This window comes from Myotis nattereri (assembly GCF_964212035.1).
Source record: "Myotis nattereri genome assembly, chromosome: 9".
Lineage (NCBI taxonomy): Eukaryota > Metazoa > Chordata > Mammalia > Chiroptera > Vespertilionidae > Myotis > Myotis nattereri.
The window spans coordinates 67,129,096-67,150,238 of NC_138084.1; the positions used below are offsets into that span (position 1 = coordinate 67,129,096).

General features: G+C 40.2%; 1 protein-coding gene across 1 annotated transcript; it reads right to left on the reverse strand.

Annotated features, from left to right (window-relative positions):
* Positions 1–3,785: 3,785 nt before the first annotated feature.
* MMP27 (matrix metallopeptidase 27) lies at positions 3,786–15,813 on the reverse strand (the record flags this gene model as incomplete). Its single annotated transcript, XM_081098760.1, has 10 exons — positions 3,786–4,027; positions 4,986–5,089; positions 6,121–6,280; positions 7,034–7,164; positions 8,417–8,537; positions 8,713–8,874; positions 12,941–13,069; positions 13,159–13,307; positions 14,406–14,644; positions 15,712–15,813. 10 exons carry the CDS (start codon positions 15,811–15,813, stop codon positions 3,786–3,788), a joined length of 1,539 nt encoding a protein of 512 aa, XP_080954886.1.
* Between the last annotated feature and the right edge of the window lie 5,330 nt (positions 15,814–21,143).

Here is a 21,143-nt window from a genome sequence, read left to right on the forward strand (position 1 = left end):
ATATTTGAGAGACATTAAAGCAAAGTTACTGCTTAACTACTATATATATACTTTTTAAAAATAACCACATAAATAAGAAATTGCGTTCCCCATAGAGGGCAAGGCAGGGAGGGATTTGGACAGAGGAGCAGGAGGCTGGAGTCTGGGGAGTGACTGGGGAGTTGACTTAGGAGGTGGGTTGGTAAAAGGACATTAAGAATGTTGCTCTGGCCAGTTTTGCTCAGTGATCAGAGCACTGGCCTGTGGACTGAAGGGTCACGGTTTGATTCCCAGTTAAGGGCATGTATCTCAGTTGCAGGTTCAATCCACAGCCCAGTGTGGGAGGCAACCAATCAATGTGTTTCTGTCATGTCCATGTTTCTCTCTCTCTCTCTCCCCCTCCTCCCTCCCTTCTACTTTTTCTAAAAATCAATGGGGAAAATATCCTGGGGTGAGAGGAGGAGGAGGAGATAGAGAAGGAGGAGGAGGAGGAGGAGGAGGAAAAGAATACCATCCCCTGCCTAGTCACTTGTTAATGGGCTTTAGGGTCCCCATAGGATTTTGGAAGTCAAGGTTATTTAAACTCAAAAGATGAGTGATATTACCTGACCTCTGCATTATACTGATCAAACTTTAACTTAGCTCTACTATTCAGCATATATGCTGTAGAAAATTGTTTTAAGATACTCCTCTGGGTTTAAAATAGGATTATTTTTATAGTTGCATCTTTCCCTCGCCTATAGATCTTTTTTTCTTCTTCTGGAAAATAAAGGAGAAAGTAATTGCCCATAAGCAAGTCTGAGTGCAATTTCAGATGCTCTCCAAATTATTGCATTTATAGGTATTCATGCCACAGAACTGAGAATAGATACAAGGAAACAAACTAGTACATGTTAAGTCTTAAACCTCACTACTTTTTAAAATGAACACTATTGAAGTAGAATAACATATAATAAAATTCATTAATTTTATGTGTACAGCTTTAAAAGAGCATATTCAGCAGTCACCACCATCATAATCATGATATAGAATATTTTAATCACTCATTTTCCTTTTTCTAAATTGATTTCAGACATGAAGGGAGAGGGAGAGATAGAAACATCAATGATGAGAGAGAATCATTGCTTGGCTGCCTCCTGCACACCCCCTACTGGGGATGGAGCCCACAACCTGGGCATATGACTGGAATCGAACCTGGGACTCTTCAGTCCACAGGCCGACGCTCTATCCCCTGAGCCAAACCGGCTAGGGCTCACTCATGTCCCTTTATAGTCAATCCCTTCCTTCACCTCTGGCCCCTGGCAACTAGTGATCTGCTTTCTATTATTATAGTTTTGCCTTTTCTAATTTTTCATGTAAATGCAATAATCTGATATATTGTCTTTTGTTTCAGGCTTCTTTTATTTACCATAATGCTTTTGAGATTTATTAATATGGTTGCATGTATCAATCATTTCTTGCTTTTCATTATTGAATAGTTTTTCACTACTTGGATGTACCAGAGTTTGTTTATCCATTTACCAACTGATAGATATTTGGGTTGTTTTCAGGCTCCAGCTATCATAAATAACGCTATCATAATGTGTATGACAACAACTTATGTGAGCATGTTTTCATTTCTCTTAGATAAATATTTAGGAGTGAGGTCATTGGGTTACAGGGTTGATAAATATTTAACTTTATAAGAAATGGCCAAACTGTTTTCCAAAGTGACTATATCATTCTCACCAGCACTCCGAGAGGGTTCCAATTACTCTACGTCTTGTCAACACTTGGTGTTTTTAGTCTTTTTAATTTTAACCATCCGGTGGATATGTAGTGGTATCTCATTGTGGTTTTTATTAGCATTTTCCTCATGATAAAAATGTTGAGCATCTTTTCGTGTGCTTATTTGTCACTCACATAGCAAATATTCTGGCTATTTAAAAAAGCTGAACCTGGCTGGTGTGGCTCACTGGTTTGAGTGTCGTCCTATGTACCAAGGGATCACTGGTTCTATTCTCAGGCAGGGCACATGCCCAGGTTGCAGGCTCAATCCCTAGTAGGGGGTGTGCAGGAGGCAACTGATGGATGTTTCTCTCTCATCGATGTTTCTTTTTCTCTCTTCATCTCTCTTCTTCTCTATCTAAAGATCAATAAAACATATTTAAAAAATAAAAGTTGAGCTGCTTTTCTTATTTTTGTATTATAAGTGCGTATGTATCTACAATGTTTTCATTAAGTGTGTGGCTTGTTTTATTCTTTTAACATATTTCTTAAGAGCAAGTGTTCTAAGTGTTGACGAAGTTTAATTTGTTAATATTTCCTTTTATGTCTCATGGCTTTGTTTGTTGTATCTAAAAATCTTTGCTTAACCCAAGGGTCACCTATTCTTTAAAAAAATATTTTTTCTAGAAGTCTTATATTTTTTATTTTTCTACTTAGAGGCATGTGGCCCATTTTTAGTTAATTTTTTGTGAACAGGGTAAAGGAAGGTTGAGGTTCTTTTTATGTGTATGAATATTTGATTATTCTAGCACTATTTTTTTTTTCAAAGACTAGCCTACTATTTACTGCCTGCTAGGCTTTAAGCTGTAGTTCCTAACATTTACTTTTTGTTTCAAATATATAGTAACTCTTTTCTTTGCCCTTTTCTTTTAGGGATTTAGGAACACTGAACTCAAGGGAAAATTTGTGAGCTGGGGAAAAGGCTGTACGAATTCTGAGATTTTTTTTATCCATTGACACCTGCTTAGTCTATTACCTTATCAGAATCAGGTTCAACTGACAACCTCCCATCTTCTGGGTCAGAAAATGTAAGAAGAGCTTTGCTGAGCATGTAGCTTTACGAGTTTAAAGGTAAAACCTAACCATAAGAATTTAGAAACTCAACAAATACCTGGTCTAACAAAGAGGGCAGGAACTTCCCACATATAGGTTTAGGTTTAGGTGACCCATACCAGTATACCTCAAACACAGGGAGAAATGCTCTACACTTTTTTATATTAAAAAAGTGTGCAAAAATCTTGAATTCAAATTCTCGAAGGAATGGTTCAATGCATTGGTCTATGCTTCGGGGGGTTGGAGGGAACACTGCTTTCCTACTCCTGTTAGTTTCTTAACTGCTGGGGGCTCACCTCTAGTGTAATGATTCTGCATCTCTCTAGGCTCTCCTTGCTTTGAGAGGTGGAATAGTTTATTTGGAGAATTTCGGAGTAGAAACTGGGCCCATGAGCTCCATCTTTGTTTCTTTCTCCTTGGGCTCCACACAGCCTAGAGGGACCTCACATTCTTAGGGAGGCCTACTGCTTCCAAGTTCTTCCTACGGCTTGTGGGTAAGTATGCCTCATTCTAGAATTAGATGTTAAGAATTTGTTTGACCACAGACCCATTCTCCAATATAAGCTTCATAACAAATAAAGGTGGTATTTTTCTCTCCCAAATGTACGGTATTTCTCAGTGGGTTCAGAATGTGGATAGGGACAAGGGATGAAGTTTAGTGGGCCTCTTCAGCAACAAAGGTCCAGAAAAAAACAGAATAATAAAGATTTGTTTAATACATGTCTCCAGTATTTAGTTATTGTAAGACACATGGTTTATTTCTCCAAGTCCACAAAGTATAAAATGGGCTTAAAGCACAGAGAAAATTTTGTTTATACATAATAACTTTCTGTAAAAAGAATCACAAAATGGCTGTTGCATCTTTGTCCAATAGATATTTAGAACTAGGACTGGCAACTTGATGTTAAAGAATAGTTTTATTTTACTTTGAAGCAAAATTCAGATTAAAAGACCTCTTGAGATTTATTTCAGGTCTGTGAATTTTTTTAATAACTGTAGATTTCTTTCAGCACATGAGCAATACTGAAAATAAGCAAGTTTAAATTCTTCTGATAAAATATCTCCACTCCTCCTGAATGTACTTTTTCCTCACTGGTATTAAAATCAGATGATGAGTTTAGTGGTTCTTTACATCGAAACCAAGTATTGGGTTTCAGCACTCGGGTAATGTTCTTTGCCTTAGGATCATATTCAAATTGCTTTGATCTACGGAAGAAATAGAAGAATCCTAGAGAGAGAGAATCATGATTAGTTATCTTGCAAAACTAAACAATGGTTCCATACTTCTTAATTTTATGAATGCAGAATAAAATAATTGAACATCATGCAGAGAAAACAAACTTGTGTAATTATATAGATACATTTTACTTTCTTAGTATCACATGAGAAATATTATTATTTTTATTTCCCTGAGGAAGAAGTTAAGGTGTGAAACATGAATTTCAAGGGAGTTACTACCTTTCTAGCCAGACTTTTGGGTTATGCCGAGGTTTGCAAAGTATGTGTCTAAAGAGTGTGAGGGGGAGAAGAAGGCCCCTGTGGGTATGGACTTTGGTCCCGTTTCCTCATTTTCGTAGAGTTGTTTGACTTTATCTATTTTAGGTGTTGTGATTCTGTGTTGGATGTCGCTGGAATAAAGATTGTGTCACTCACAAACATTTTTGGACTCCTGTTTACTCCATGGTCTGGGCCATTGTCTTGGAAACACTAGTAGCTGGACTAGTACATTAAATTGCCTGAGGTTCTTTGAAGACTGTAAATTCCTGGGTATCTGCCACAGTACCACGGCCTCAAAACTCTGGAGAATTTGTAGTTTCACACACCTGAACTGGGCATATTGAACTATGTACATTATAGTTCGAGAATCGCTGTTCGGTTTATGTGCTTAGTTATTTTTCATGCTTAAAACTCTTCAGGGAGTGTCTGCTAGGGGGTATCATGGATCAAAGATAATTAAAACTGATTTTGGTCCTATTCACATAGATTCGAAATGGTACAGCAGAGAATATAATTCAGGATTTACTGATTCAGTTTGTGATGTTGCCCACAGGCTTAAAGTTTATTACCATATGTTCTTGAGAGTAGTAAAATTATGTTAAAATTGAAACCTTTGAAGTCTTTTCTGTCTTCTTTTACAGTCAATAAAGCCTTCCAATTGTCCTAGGAGATTAGGCCTTGATGCTTACCTTTATGTTGGAAAGCAGCATCCACCCGGAAACCAATTCCTGGGAAGGATTTTACCACCCTCCGTGGGTACCCTCGGTCCATGGTTTGGGTCACTTCATCATACCTGGATACATGGATTTGAAAAGTGTTTTTGGATTCTTTGTTTTGAGGAGCTTAATTCATCTACTGCCCAACTTGAAGTCAAGCAGGGATGTGGAGATAAAGAGGCCTAGTAGAGGAAAACTAATTGGATCAATATTAAAAAATATGCCAAAGGCCCTGGCTGTGGTTGCTAAGTGGTTACAGTGTCAGTTCGAGGGTTCGATTCCTGGTCAAGCGCATGTACCTGGGCTATAGGTTTGATTTCTGGCCCCAGTTGGGGCATGTGTGGGCGGCAACCAATTGATGTGTCTCTCTCACATTGATGTTTCTCACTCTCTCTTCCTCCCTCTCTCTCTCCCTTCCACTCTCACTAAAACTCAATGGAAAAAAATATCCTTGGGTGAGGATAACAACAACAAAATAAGGCAAACAATATGTTTGGTTGAATTGTTTACAGTGTCTTGAAAACAAGAATTGGTGAGGGGGAAAAAGCCACATCATTTGTCAGACTGATGCTATTCCCAGAAAATGTTAAAGTAAGGGTTCAGCTTGAAGCTCTCATAGATTTGATTAAATATTTTTGTGCCACCAGCAAGTTGGGTGACATCACCAGCTTTATTATTTTATATTATCTTTACTTTTTTTTAAGTGGGGGAAAGACCTTTGGGCTCATTAACACATTTTTTGATAAATGTTATCCACCTGAAATTGCCTTCAACATAATTCACTTTAAGAAGACTATAGGTTAGTTTTATTTTTTTTTATTTTTTAAAAAATATATTTTATTGATTTTTTACAGAGAGGAAGGGAGAGGGATAGAGAGTTAGAAACATCGATGAGAGAGAAACATCGATCAGCTGCCTCCTGCACACACCCTACTGGGGATGTGCCCGCAACCAAGGTACATGCCCTTGACTGGAATCGAACCTGGGACCCTTCAGTCTGCAGGGCGACGCTCTATACACTGAGCCAACCCAGTTAGGGCGGTTAGTTTTATTTTTGCTTGTGCTAAAGTGATGCTATGTGATTGTTTTTTCTCCAGAATAAACTTACCTCCAGCACCAAATGCCCACAAAGAAGTAGGTTTTTCTTGTGCTGTGGTCACAGAAAGCTGCATCAATTTTCTTTACATATCTTGGAAAGCCAAGTGTATAGATGGATTTGGGATAATCTGGTAAAACAGCATATCCTCTGATCATCCAGAAACTGTCATCTAGAAAGAGAGGAAGTGATTCTCTTATGATCTATTTTCTAGAACCAGAAATAGATGTCTTAAGATGTTTGAAAAAAAAATTAAGTTTTAATGCTTAGAGATTTAGTAATCTTACATCTCCATTTATTCTTACCACTTTCTTTAGCTACTTGTATCATTAATATTACACAAATAACATATACCTATAGTTAAGAGTGTGCCTACCCATGTCAATTGGTTTCACCGTATTGGTTGCTTTTCTAACTCTGACAAAACAATCAAGTGTGTTTGGACACATTCTGCTAAATTTCAGCACTCAAGCGTTCTCATTGGCAAGTAATCTGAACAAGTCCTTAGAAAAAGTAAGGTTGTTGACCAAGATGGTGGCATAGGTAAACACCGGAGGTTGTTGTTGATTAAATATAAAATACCAGCTAAATATAACAAACAAACAATGACTATTTTTTTGGTATAAGTATATCCAAAATATTGCAATACATACTTATACTAAAATTATTTGTTTTTATCTGAAATTTAAAGCATCCTCTGATTTATTTGCCAAATTTGGCAATCTTAGTAAAAAGGGAATATAGAAAAGACATGGGTTACTTTTATTTGGCAGAAAAAAAGACTGTTGATACCATTTTTTTAAATCTCCTGTGCAACTGGGTAGTGTTTATCTTCCCAGCTAATGGAGAATCCCTGGACTCTTTATGACAGAAACCTAAGTACAGGCATTCATGGGGGGAAGGGAATGATGATGGGAAAAGTTACCTTTAAAAACCAGAATCTTATCTTTAGGGTTCTCATATGCAGCTTGAATATCAGCTGGCAGAGATGGCCAAAGTGATGAGATTAATTCAAATTCAACATCGGTGATATCACAATAGATCCTCCATAGGTACCTGTGTTAAACAAAAAACACTTTCTATACAGCCTATGTATGTCTGGGTCCATGAGAATATTTTAACCTGAGGCTTGGATGTTATATAATTGGTTGGTATCTTCCACAAATAATTTAGAGCTTCAGTACAATTTCCCTAAGTGAAGTTAGGTGGCTGTGAGTTCAATTCTACCCTTTGGACTACAAGGTCAGGACATGCCTTTGTGCTCATTCTCTTGGGTACATAGAGTAGCAAACTATTCATGGAATCCTCATAAATAGTACTCAATGTTTTGGGGAGTTTAATTCATTTACTACCCAAATTGGAGTGCTCACTGGCCTCATTTTTGCCAAAGCAGAAATACCCAACATGCCAACACCAAGCACTCTAAGAACTTTTTGGTGCCGATGTTTGCTAGAATGAAGGAACATTATTGTGGGCATTGCAAAGTATTTCCACAGATTTTCCCTTCTGGAAAGCTCTGATTCTCTGAATGAGACTTGAAAAGTCCTTATATTCTATTCCCCTTCCCATGCTGGCAACCCTCCCCTGCCACGTGGTCTCTCGCCTCTGCTTCAGGAGCATATCATTACAGTGCTATATAGTCATGGGTGGAAAGAATATGATTTCAAATATTCTTTCTTTTTGTCCCATGTCTTGTTAGATGGTGTATGTCCTTATACTTTCTTCTGAAAACAGGCCTGGTATACATAACTGGCACATCATGCTGCAATTTATGCCCAATAAATTATACACAGAGATTTCCTACTACAGTTAACACTTTGTTGTTGTAACATTAAGGAATGGCCTGCTGATATGAGTATAACATTGGGATCTACAGGTAGGAAAAAGATCTAATTTTTATCTCTTTCTGAATTGCAGGGTGTAAATACTCTAACCATGGCCAGTTTCAAGCTACCAAAGCGATGTGAACTGGTTTACAAAATTCCTGAAAATTTAACAATTGGATCCTGAAATGCTATAAGTCATCTCCAACAGGCCGCGAGATTGGTGTGTTATTTTAGCTAAAATATCATTGAAGGCTGACTTTCAGTGGAAATTTAAAAATTTGCTTAAAGACCTTAAAAATCAATTTATCAAACAAGTAAGATATATATGCACATAGAAAAACATTCAGACAGTATGCGCAATTATAAAATGGAAAGTAAAAGGCACACATTCTTGCTATGCTCATGACTCCCTCTTTATCCCCAAATCTCTTGAATAGAAAAATCTTCGTAGAAAGTTAAGGTATTTAAGGGAATGGGTTTACCTGCCTTTAAAGAACATTACTTCTCTGCGGAAAGTGGTGATAGCATCAAAAGTCAAATCAGGGTCGCAGGCACGGGGTACAGTGGGTCTCTTTGGCTTAGCAGGTGCCGTAGGTAGACCCCCTTTGATGAGAAAAGAAATACCAGAATTAAGAAGGCATGTGGAAATACTACAGGAGGATCTTACCCAACTGAATATTTTCTTCATGATAGTATTTCAAGAAGTGATTTTCTCAACTTCCTTCTAGAAACCTTCCTATTTAGTTCACATTATACTCAGATTTATGGTGTTGCTCACCGTAGATGGATTGGATTCCATTGATGTCATCTTGAGAAAGTGGGTATTTGCTAGGATCCAGGGAGACATAATTTGGGAACATCAAAGCTGTTTGATCATTGGAGTGAGAGAGCCCCAGTGAGTGGCCAAATTCATGAGCAGCCACAAGAAATAAGTTGAATCCTTAACAAAAACAGGGAAAACAGGAGTACATGAGTCACTCAACAGGAGAATGGTTACACCTGAAACTAGGAAGTAACTAAAGGTTTTCCCTATAGCGGTTAATTCTTGTAACATATGCATCATCATTTATATGGGAAATATTTCAATATTAATCAGTGGTATTAGTCATATCATGGAGAAATGCAACCCAAAGTAAGCAAATGGCAGAAATCAAGTGTCTCGGGAATGGATAGTATTAAAAAAGGTTGAAATTGCCAGCTTTGGTTGTTGCTAGGCTATGCTATATGTGCTGTTTCTTCTACTCATATTCTTCAGAGGTTCTCCATTGGCTGTAGGGTGAAGTCCAAATACCTTCACATATAGGCTTTCACTAGGAAGGTCTAGTGTCTGCATTTTCTCCAGGCTCATATTTTATTTTCATATTCCATGAGCTAGCCATGTTCAATCATTTGCAGTTCTCATCTATGCTACATTCTTTCTAATCTCAATGTCTTAATATCTCATTTTTTCTGCCTAGAATATTACCTCTCCTACCCCCTTGTTACCTAGCTATCCTAGTTATTTCTCTAAAACTATCTCCTTCATGACACTTCCCTTATCCCCTCAGCTCCTACCCAGGTTGAGTTAAATGTACCTCTCTGAGCTTCCATAGACTCAGTGCCTAATTCTGGCAGAGTGCATTAAGGGTCAGCAATTGTCTATTTCTTTCACCAAGCTGTGAATCTTTCAGTCAAGTGACTATGTCTTAACCATCTTTTATTCCTGGTGACTGCAAAACTTATCAATAGTGAGTGCTTAACAATGGTTGCTGGCTATGCAGGTATTTATAGAATCGTTTCCTACACCTCTTATATAAGACCATATTACTCTGTACTTCTCCAGACCGGAAATCTTACTATGCATGGTGGAATTGCCTTTTTACTTCTCTGTCAGTAGTCCTTAGGGTTATAAATATTAGAGTCTGCCTCTGGACTTAGAACTAAGCCTGTGGATCCTAGGGAAAAGGCTGAGCCTTTCGTGATGGAGCCTTGTCCAATGATATTTGCACAAAATGAACATGAAATGGCAAAAGGATTATTACATGGCATTTCATGCTTTTCTGCTCTTGATGTTGTTGTTGCCCTTGTCTGGCTGGTGATATCACAGGGTTTGCTTCTGGACAAGGAATGGGACAAACAACTGAAAAAATAATTAAAACACAGGTCATCTAAATGAGGTCCAAACCTTTATCCTGGCTTTCATGACCCTCTATAAACTGAATCCTATTCACCATTTTATCCTTCTCTTCCACTGCAGTTCTAACACTTCAGTTGGTTGGATTATTCTGTCTAGAGCACTCTTTACTACACTTTGCCTTCAGAGTTCCTGCTTGGCCTTCAGGTCTCTGACTGGACGTCACTTCCTCCCCTGACTTCTTTATCTGTCTTTGGATGAATTTCTTTGATGTGCTTCTATTACATTCCCATAGTTCCCTTTATCCGTATGTTGACCATACTGATTTGAATTGCCATTTGATAGTGTGTGCTCCCTAGATTGTAAACCCTGGAGGTCAGGGATTGTGTCTTATCCACTATTGCATACTCCATTTCTATCACAGAGCCTGGGCCAGAGAGGATGTTGACTTCCTTTATCAAATATGTGTAGAGCATCTATCATGTGCTGAAAATGTTACAGGATGTATGATACGGTAGGAAAAGGATAACATCTCAGTCTTCTTGGAGATGCAACTAGATAAAATTTGCATTATACATTGGTACCTTTGTGAATATTTTTTTCCTGTGCCTGGAAATAAATCATCATTACCGTCAATACTAATAATCATCAATGTCAAACACCTTTTGAATGTTCACAATGGGCAAGTGCTTTGCAGGGTGTTGGATTGCAGGTACTTGTGTCATCTTCCTACAAGAATGGCATTATCAGCCTTATTTTACAGATAAATAAACAGAGCACAAGAAAATTAACCAAGATGCCCAGGGTCCCTCTGGTAGTAAGTAAATGGGAAGCCCTAAAAGAGACCAAGGGCTGCCAAACCACAGACCATTGCTCTTTCCACATCACAACACTGTGCACCAGTAGCATCTAAAGAGCCTGTTCAGGTGTTCAGTGCACGTCTCTGTGTAGCACATACACATTCACATACAGGCCTGGCTTTAGGAGATTCTTGGGAAAATCTCTCTATGAGCTATAGGTTTGTCCCTCTGCTATTATCATGTAATGACTTGTTCTTCCTACAAGAAGCAGTGGGATTAGCAGATGACTATTGTCTATTGCTCTTAGGCAAGTGATACTAAGACTTTAGCACCTTTCCCACAGACAGACCCTACATGTTTCAATCAAGCAGGTAATCATATAGCATATATTATTGCCAATTTTTTTATTTAAAAATCCCAATGTAATTGGAGATTACATTTGCATGAGGGTTTTGTTGTTGTTTTTATTAGAGAATGGGAAGATATTTTCCCTTTCATGTCAGTGAGCTACAAGACATACAATTGGATTCCTTGGGACTTACAATCTATACCTTGAAGAATATAATAAAGTAGTTAAGAAGCAGCCCATTTATTTGGGTACTGTTGCTTGATTCTACACCCAGAACTTGGTGGAGGGCTCTATTTATTCCCTGGCTTGCTCAAGCAAGTTTTGCCAACATGGGGCCCAGAACTCTTTGGATGTTTTAATAATCCACCCCTCTTGGCAGAAGGTTTATAGCACTGTGGGTCATAGTAATTACTACTAAATATTGGACTTAATAGTGATGAAACGGTGGTGAAATCTTTGACTAATCTCTGCCTCTAGATATGAAAGTAAATCCTGGGAGTCATGCTGATTTTGGCAAATACTAGGATATTACCTATTGAACATACTCATACTGCCTTTAGGGAAAATCCAAAGAAATATTGGGACATGTCTCAGCAGAAGATACATAACCAACATGACCCATTCAACCCTACTTCCTTCACCCACTTGTCTGTGATGCTAACCTTTGTGGCAATGGAAGCAACCGACTCTAGACTTGCCCTGGTGCCTGAAGTCCAGCCATGCGCTGACTTTTTTACCCCGCTTGTTCACTAGCGCTTGGAGGAATAACTGCATTACAGTGAGTGGCCATAAACCATACTGAGCCACTGGCTTTCAGTTCTGCAGAAAGTATAAAACCGACATACAAACTATCTGGAGTTACTTGGTCAGAACTGAACTGTGGCATGTATACCACCCATCAGCAGAGCCACGGCCCCTGCTTTCCTGGGACCCTAGACACCAGATACCAGCTCCCAGGTAACTGCTGTCAGTGATTTAAAAAAAAAAAAAAGAGTGGGGAAAGTCTCCTGAGCTCCTTTGTTTGATGCACATGCTTTTTGTGTAGTAAAGTTTTGTTTTTTTATTTAAAAAGTAATAAAATATCCCTTATTTTAGTGGCAGGGAGGCCCTTTAAGAGAAATAAAATCAAACGCTTGTTCTGAAGGAATGGATCAAATGTAAAGATTAGCTTCTAATTCGTTAGCAGATGGGTAAGAGTTTGAAGAGGAAGTTCATGCTTGTAAACAGACCTTCTATGAGCCACGAGTTCACACACACCATCCTTCAATCACTAACTAAAAATTACCACGTCTGTAGAGGCTTTTTAAAATCCTCACCCACAGATGACTTCTACAGCATGTTCTGCCTTCTATGCTGGTAGATATGCCTAGAACTTATATACCGCCAGATCATGAACCTCCGAATGCCTGGAATTTTTCTAGTACAATCCTGTGGTTCCCACAACACCTTGCATAATTCCAGGCACAGAGCGAACCCTCAGGCATTGTGGGTGTATAAATGAATATGAGTAAGTGGAGAATGTTATGATTATAATAAGATTAGCAACTTTATGAGGTGTTATGTGGCTGAGGCTCTGACTGTACAAGCACAATTGTCTGAATAGATATTGAATGCTTTCACCAGTCATCTGAAAATATGGAAACTTGTGAGAAAATTGGACCATTAAAAAGCTACTACTTAAAAAACTATTTTCAGGAATTCTCTAGAATAATAAAATTTTGTTCATAAATAAAATTAGGCTTACCTTCTCCATCCTTGGTCCAATTTTCAGCCTCATCAAAGTGAGTGTCTCCACCCAGACCTACACCAGGAGGAAAGGCATGGGCGAGGAGTCCCAAGGGCCCATCAAAATAACGAGGACACTGACCATGGACTGAGACAAAATTCAAAGGGGGGAAAGGTCAGTTTCTTCAAAGCCTTGAGATGAAATAGCCATGTTTTCCTCACGATATTAAAGCTTACCTCGGTTCCGAAAGGCAATCATTATATCCGCAACCCCCTTGGAAATCTTGGTGAAGGTGAGTGGAGTGACTTTGCTCCACACCTCTAAACCTTTTTGGATAGCCTCATCCACATCAGCTCGTGCCATATCTGGAGTGTAGTTCACGATTCTTAAAAATTAACATAAAAATGTCAGTTGGTGGTTATACATGTATGTATGCATGCATACTACAAAAGAAAATAATTTCTATCTTATGAATCAGATGCTGCAGTGACTTTGCGTATGCTGCTATACTTACACGTGTATTATACTTTACTATTTAAATAAAGTACTTTTTCAATTCTCTCTCATCTGCCTTATTAATCAGGTAGTGTTATAACACTTTAACATATAAGGTTCAAAAGAGGTTAAATGACTTCCCTAAGATCACACTCTAAATGGGAAAGCATTCGTCCCATGGACGAGTTTGCTGTGTGTATGACTGTATTATAAATGTTCTAAAAAGCATTGAGATGTTCCCAGTTGGCTTGTGGAAATCAGTCTCATGCATGTGTTGTATGTTAAGAGTGTCAGTTGAGAGTCATGAATACTCAGTTACTTAGCAGATTTTCCTTTTGTTTATATTACCTATTTTGCAAACCCTATTTTTAACTCAATCCCTAAGACTCACGAAGATGAAGGAAGAACTATCAGAAAGACTTTTTAGGGCCAGCCAGGAGGGGTCTAGAGCGATGGTCAAGGCCACTGACTATATCTCAGCTCATAGGAGCACTTCATCCTCTTCCTGCCAGTAAGCCAGCCCCTGTCTTTAAGGTGCATGGAGGCAAACTCCATACTTCACTCTGCGGTCCAGCTGAGATTTGACAGCCTCACACTCATCTCTAAGGTCTCCCCATTTTCTCCTGAGCACACATCATCCGTACCTCCAAACATCTAAATCAAATGGCAGTGCATCTGATCCTGAACTTATATGGAGGTGGGAGAGGCTAGAGAATTTTAGGGCACACCTGCCAGAGCCAGTGTGCTGGTAAGAGCTAGGTAACCTTGACTATGGCAAATAACCTTTGGTCTCATGTTCCCTGTACTTAAGGTGGTAAAAACAGTGGTGCTTACATCACAGTTTGTTGGGAGGGTAAATCAATGAAATCTAGGACTCGCCGTGCACATAGGAAGTGTGCGGTAAAATAAACTATCATTATTTTTGTTCTTTGGAGATGATATTCCTGTTCCTTGGGACTGGAGGGAAATAAGTTGACAGAAGAATTACCTGTATGTGAGGTTGTGTTTCGTCCACCCAGGGAGAGTGAAGCCATACTGACCCACATCAGGAACCCCACACCTGGGTGTCTTCATGATCTCCAGCGTGTTTGAGTCCAGCTTTCCAGTCACTGTCAGCCCAAAAAATGCTTGCATTTCCCGAAGTTTGCCATCCATGAGACTCCTGTTCACGCTTTGAACAAGATGGCTCCCTTCTATTTCAAGAGAGTAGAACTGGTTGAGATATGCCTGACCGAAAAGACAAAAAAAGGCACAGACTACAGGAAAGCAAATTTCCGTCTCAGGATAAAACAAAATTGTCTGAAATCCTTTTGGGCAGTGGGGGAGGAGGAGGGAAATAAGCAATGAGGACAAGGAAGGAGCAAGGGAAACAAGAAGGAAACAAAGAGGAAAGGAAATAGTCACCCTGCTTTCCAATTTCCAAGAACTGTAGAGCCATGTGTCATCAGAATTGGCCAAACCACTCAACCCATAAAACTCCAAACCCCCACAGAAGAGAATCAAGCTTCTTCTATGTGTTACATGATTGCGTATCTTAGACATTTTTACTGTGACATTCATTTTAGTGTCTCTTTGAAACACATTCTAGATAGATGATTATTCATCTGGCAAATTTAATTGATTTAACCAAATATGGCAAACCAGCTGGACTAATTTTTAGAGGGAATCTCCAAAGTAGTGTATTTTTCATACATAGAAGGATAAGGGGATCCAAATTGTATTTGGCACCTCCTAGCTGGTCTTAAAATACTTTTTTTTTTCTAAAAGAATTTTTTTAATATAGTTTTATCGATTTCAGAGAGGAAGGGGGAGAGAGAGAGAGGTAGAAACATCAGTGATGAGAGAGAATCATTGATCAGCTGCCTCCTGAACACCCCTACTGGGGATCAAGCTCACAACCCGGGCATGTGCCCTTGACCAGAATCGAACCCAGGATCCTTCAGTCCACAGGCCGACGCTCTATCCACTGAGCTAAACAGACTAGGGCTTAAAATACCTTTATATGGAGCTCCATTTTCTGCAGGGCTGTCCCCTTTCTCTGCTCACCAGCTCTTCACTTGTTATCATTGCTCAAAGGTGTAGCAACCCTGCGTCTCCCCAACCCCACACCCTCACTCTCCACCCCCACACATAGATCCTCGATGTCCGTGGAACTAGGGAAATAAAAAGCAGCTCCTTCTCACAAGAGAGTTCAGGATTCTTTCGTAGGTATTTCCTGTCTTTTTAAGTCCCGGGACAATCAATAAAATGAATTTTTTATTGATAGTCATTAATAACATTTATTGAGCCAGTACCTGAGCCAGGTGCATGTTTTCTTCATCTTCCATCTTTTGTTCTGTAGGAAATGCGGAAGAAAACGCTGTGAAGAGCACAAGTAGAAGCAGAAGGCTCTTCATTCCTCTGTCTCTTCAGCTGAAGCCTGGTTCTGTTTGCACAGAATTTAGAAAATAATAGTGAGACGTGGCATGGATTGGCTTGTATCATCGTTTAATTAATAACAGAAAAAGGACATTTGCCATGAAGTGTGTCATGACAGGCTTTTTTCCCCCCTTAGGTTGAAGTGATTTTGCAATCAAGATCTGCAATTGTTTAGTAAACAAAGCCATTGTTCATTACTGAATTAAATATAATATGAAGTCAGCTCCAAGTTACTTTTGTCCTTGCCAACTTGGAGGTTTTCCTGTTCATAAATTCTTGAGAGTTTATAAAATAACTAGTGGCCTGGTGCATGAAATTCTTGCACATTAAAAGGGTATTAATTAGAGGAAATATTTTAATATTGCTATTTGCCCTTTCTCTATAAAAGAAGTGTCAGAGATGAAAGAAAATTAGTAAAATGTATATGAAAATCTCCCTCCTGTCAGAGTCTGGGGCGCACCGCGGGACCCAGAGTCAAGTCCCCGCCCACCCACGCATGCCTTGAAATTGCACGAGACCCATACCCAGCCGGCCCCACCCTTGTCAAGCCCTGCAGGGTGGGGGGTGCAGCCTCAGGTCCCCCAGCTTGGCCTCAGGTTCCCCAGTCCCAGCGTGAGGGCGCGAGGGTGCGAGGGCACAAAGGTGTGACAACCATTTGCATATTAATTCTTTACTAGAGGCCTGGTGCACAAAATGTGTGCACTGGAGAGGGGTGTCCCTCAGCCCAGCCTGCACCCTCTCACAATCTGGGACTGCTGGCTCCTAACCACTTGCCTGCCTGCCAGCCTGATCACCTCCTAACCACTCCCCTGCTGGCCTAATTGATGCCTAACTGCTCCCCTGCCAGCCCAATTGCCCCTAACTGCCCTCCCCTGCAGGCCCGATTGTCCCCAACTCCCCTCCCCTGCCAGCCTGTTCACCCCCAACTGCCCTTCCCTGCCGGCCTGATCACCCACAACTGCCCTCCTATACCGACCATCTTGTGATGACGTGAGGGTGTCACGCGAGGTTGTGAGGGCGCAAGGGCCACCTAGGCTTTTATTAGTATAGATTATATAGGATTATTTTGTCTGAAACTCTAAAATATCTTGGGTAACATGATATCATAAAAGACAGTTGAATTAGGAATAAATCGATAAAATTAACTAGGGAAAACATCAAATGTTTATTGAGCACCTACTATTTGCCTGTCACTTTAAGTCACAATCTTGGTGGAGAATTCAGACCTATACAGAGACCAAGGCCAGACAAAATGGAGGCAAGTAGCAAATGTACAGTGAAGATTCCTGAAACTTTGAGAAGGGACTGAGAGTGTTTAAGCTGGTGGGGCTTGCAGTTGGTCTTGAAAAATGCGTAGGATTTGGATTGCGCAGAGGAAGGGAGAAGGTGTATGAGTGGAGGGAGGCCATAGGAAGCAGGTACTGCAGTGACAATGAGCTGTAGGAAATATGGCCCTATTGGAGCAAATACATGTGTTGACAGCCATAGTAGATGGGATGGAGGGTCTAAGAAAGGTATAGAGAAAATGAATGTTTAGAATCTTTATTATTTCATGATTGCATTTGATTGAGAGTGTGTCTGGATAGAGAATTTCAGGCTGAAATAAATTTCCCTTTGAACTTTGAATGTACTGTTCCATTGTTTTCTAGAATCCAATGTTGTGGGTGAGTAGTCTTTTTATTCTGATTCTTGATATTTTTCTTTTTTTCTTCTGAAAACTTTTAGAAATCTCTTTACCTAGATATTCTGAAATTTCATAATGATGTGTCCTAATGTGGGTATTTTTGCATTAACATTGCCGGGGAGCTAGTGGGTCCTTTCATTGTGAAAACTTCAATTGGAGGGAACTGTCCTGTTATTTCTTTGATAATTTTTTCCCATTCATTTTCATCTTTTTTCCCCAGGAATATATATATACTTGTTGGACCTCTGGATTGAGTCTCTGTGTTTCTAGTATATCCTTTACTATTTTCCATTAACTTTATTTTCCAGCTCACTTACTGAGTTTCTCACTTCAGCTATATTGTTAATCTCCAAGAGCTCTTTCTAGTTCTCTGAGTATCATTTTTTTACTTTTTTTTTTTTTTGCATTTTGTTAGTCTATTTGGATGTAAAATAGGCCGTATTTTAAGGGAATATTAAGCATATTTTTAGTTTATTTTGACATTTTATTTTGCTCCCAGGATTATCTGTATTCCAAAAAATTTTTTGGTGTCTGCTTTTCACATTAGAAACTTTTTTTCCCCTCCTAAAGTTTGGAGACCTTGTGTTGTGCAATCTGTTTAAGAATAGGAGGCAAGCCCTAGCCAGGTAGCTCAGTTGGTTAGACTGTATCCTGACAGGCCAAGGTTTTGGGATCTATTCCCTGTCAGGGTACATACAAAAAGCAATTAATGAATGCATAAATAAGTGGAACAATAAAATGATGTTTCTCTCTCTTTCCCTCTCACTTTCTTTACCCTTTCCTTCCTCTCTTTCTCCAAAATTAATAAATAGAAATTTAAAAAGAATGAGAAACAAGAAAGCTGACTGCAAGCTCTGTGTGCATGGGCAGGGATTGTCAATCAATGACCTTCACTGCCTGGAAGTAGGTGGGTTCTAGACTTGACGCACTAATTGGAATGAGTTTTGGTTGAATATAATAGAAAAACAAAATGGCAGATGACTTAAAAAATTATTATTTTTTTCCAAAGAAGGCATTCAGATTTGGTGGTCCAGGGTGTGTATGAGAACTCCACATCATCAGGGAAGTAGGCAACGTCTTGCTGCACCCACCACACTCTTAGTGTGACACCTCATCGTGGTCCAGATGGCTTCTCAAGCTTTAGTGAATGTGTCTTTCTCACAGGCAGCAGGAAGGGGAAGGCAGGAAAAGCAAATTCCCAGTCTCTTTCCAGAAGCCCATACAATATCCTGCTTTCATATTTTGGCAAGAAGTTAACATGTGGCCACATCTAGCTGAAAGCAAGGATACAAACTATAATCTTTTAGCTGGATACATTGCTATTTCAAACAAAATTGGGGTTTTATAGCAGCAAAGAGAGGGGAGAATCGTGTTATATAGGCGACTGGCAGCCTCTGCCCCATTTTTCTACAGTGTATCTGCAAGTCTTTATTTCTTGGGCTAGTAAGTTTCACCAGAGAAGACTCCTCCAATTGCCCATCATTTTAATCTCCCAACAGCAAAGATGAAGGAGATGCCTCTGGTGCCCTGTGTCACATCCCAGAGGCACACCTCTGATTGTAGTTGCGATGGCAGAGGATGGGTTTGTGTAACTCACCTTGTTCTGACAAAGTCCAGCTTGAAGGGCATACTTGGATATTCTTCTGCTTTCTACCCAGGGCACTGAGATGCCACAGAACCTGACAGGTCATTGCCTTAGAGCCCCGCAATGGGTCAGGGAACAGAAAGATGACTGTTCCAGCCTTCTCTCCACTGAGACCTGAATAGTTGACTGGTGTTCTGTAGGCTGCTCAGGCGATTTGGATGAACCTGAGCCAATAGTAGTTAGCAGTTGATCATAGCAAATACCCAGTAACACACACTTGTGTTGGCTTTTGTTCCTTCTCTGTTCAGCCTCCTTGCTACCTCAGTCTTGCTTCCTGGGACCATGTCCTGAATAAAAGAACTCTACCAAGGTCTTAGGCTTTGCTTTTGAAAAAAAACAAACAAACAAACCTGAAGCTAAGATAAAAATAATATTATTATTTAAATTCCAAGCTTAGATTCTTACATCACTTGTACTCACATAAAATTTCAGCAGAACAGCCAGAAAATAGCATATGTTGTCAAGAAAAGAACCTAAAAAAGAATAATTTTTTTGAATTCTTTATTATACTTTATATTTCTATCTACTTCCTATGACTATAAAATATGGTTAAAGAAATAATATGCACTCAGTTCTTATCTCAAAAATGTGTACGTGAAGTTTGGGCCAAGAATCTATCATGACCAACAGGTGCTCTGAGAAGATGAATCTCCTAACTTCATGTCTGTACTAACTGACATAAGTGTTAGAAAATATGATAACCTGAAACTGAATCTACTGTTAAAAGTGAAATACCCACATCTTACATGTCATTCTGCACTTGCTACATTGATAAAATGAATTGTTTATATATTGATCTCACTTCCCTTAGCATAGCACTATAATACATAGGTCACTGATCTATCCTTATTGAATAAATGAACAAATGAAGACAATTATAGTATACCAGAGGTCTGGTGCATGAAATTTGTGCATGGGTAGGGTCCTTAGGCCTGGCCTGCAATCAGGGCCAATCTTCCCTGGCTGCCAGCAGCCAGCCTGCCCCCGCTGCCCTCGCCACCCACCCCTGGTTCCCCATTCCCCATCAGGCGATTAGAGCCTGCTGGCCAGGGGAGAGACTGAGAGGTTGGCCGTTTCCGCCCACTTGCTAGCCCCACCTCCCGCTGCCAGTTGCCCTCTGTGTGTGGGATGACTGGCAGGGTGATCAGGGACCCACTTGTTTGCACCCGCCTTGGCCTGGCACTGCCTGCATCTGCTGCCACCAACCCCTGGTTCCCCGTTCCCCATCGGGCCTGCCAGTTGTGGGGAGGGGCAAGAGGTTGGCTGTCAGGCCCTGATCAAGTGATCAGGGCCTCTGGGCTGGGGGCAGCTCCTGCATTGAGAGTCTTTCCCCTGGTGGTCAGTGTGCATCAGAGTGACTAGTCGTTCTGCCATCTGGTCGATTTTCATATTATGCTTTTATATATCCTATCTAATAATAGACAAACATGGTAATTGACCATACCTGTGTTATGCCTCCCATTGGCTAATCAGCAATATATGCAAATTAACCGCCAACAAAGATGGTGGTTAATTTGCATATGTAGGCGCGAAGCAGCGGAGTGAAGGCTTGAAGGAGGCTCCGGCCAGAGTGAAGACCTGGGTCCTGGATGCTGGAGGAAAACCAGTGCCCGCAGCCAGGGGAAGGGAAGGCCTATTGCACGAATCTTTTCGGGCAACAGGCCTCTAATCTATCTATCTATCTATCTATCTATCTATCTATCTATCTATCTATAGATAGATTAGAGGCCCCATACATGACATTCCTGCATGTGGGGGGCGGGTGGCCCTCAGCCCTGCCTGCACCCTCTCCAATCCAGGACCCCTCGGGGGATGTCCACAGGGATCGGGCCTAAACCGGCAGTCAGACATCCCTCTCACAATCCAGGACTGCTGGCTCCTAACCGCTCATCTGCCTGCCTGCCTGATTGCCCCTAACTGCTCTCCCCTGCCAGCCTGATCACTCCTAACCACTCTCCTCTGCCAGCCTGATCACCCCT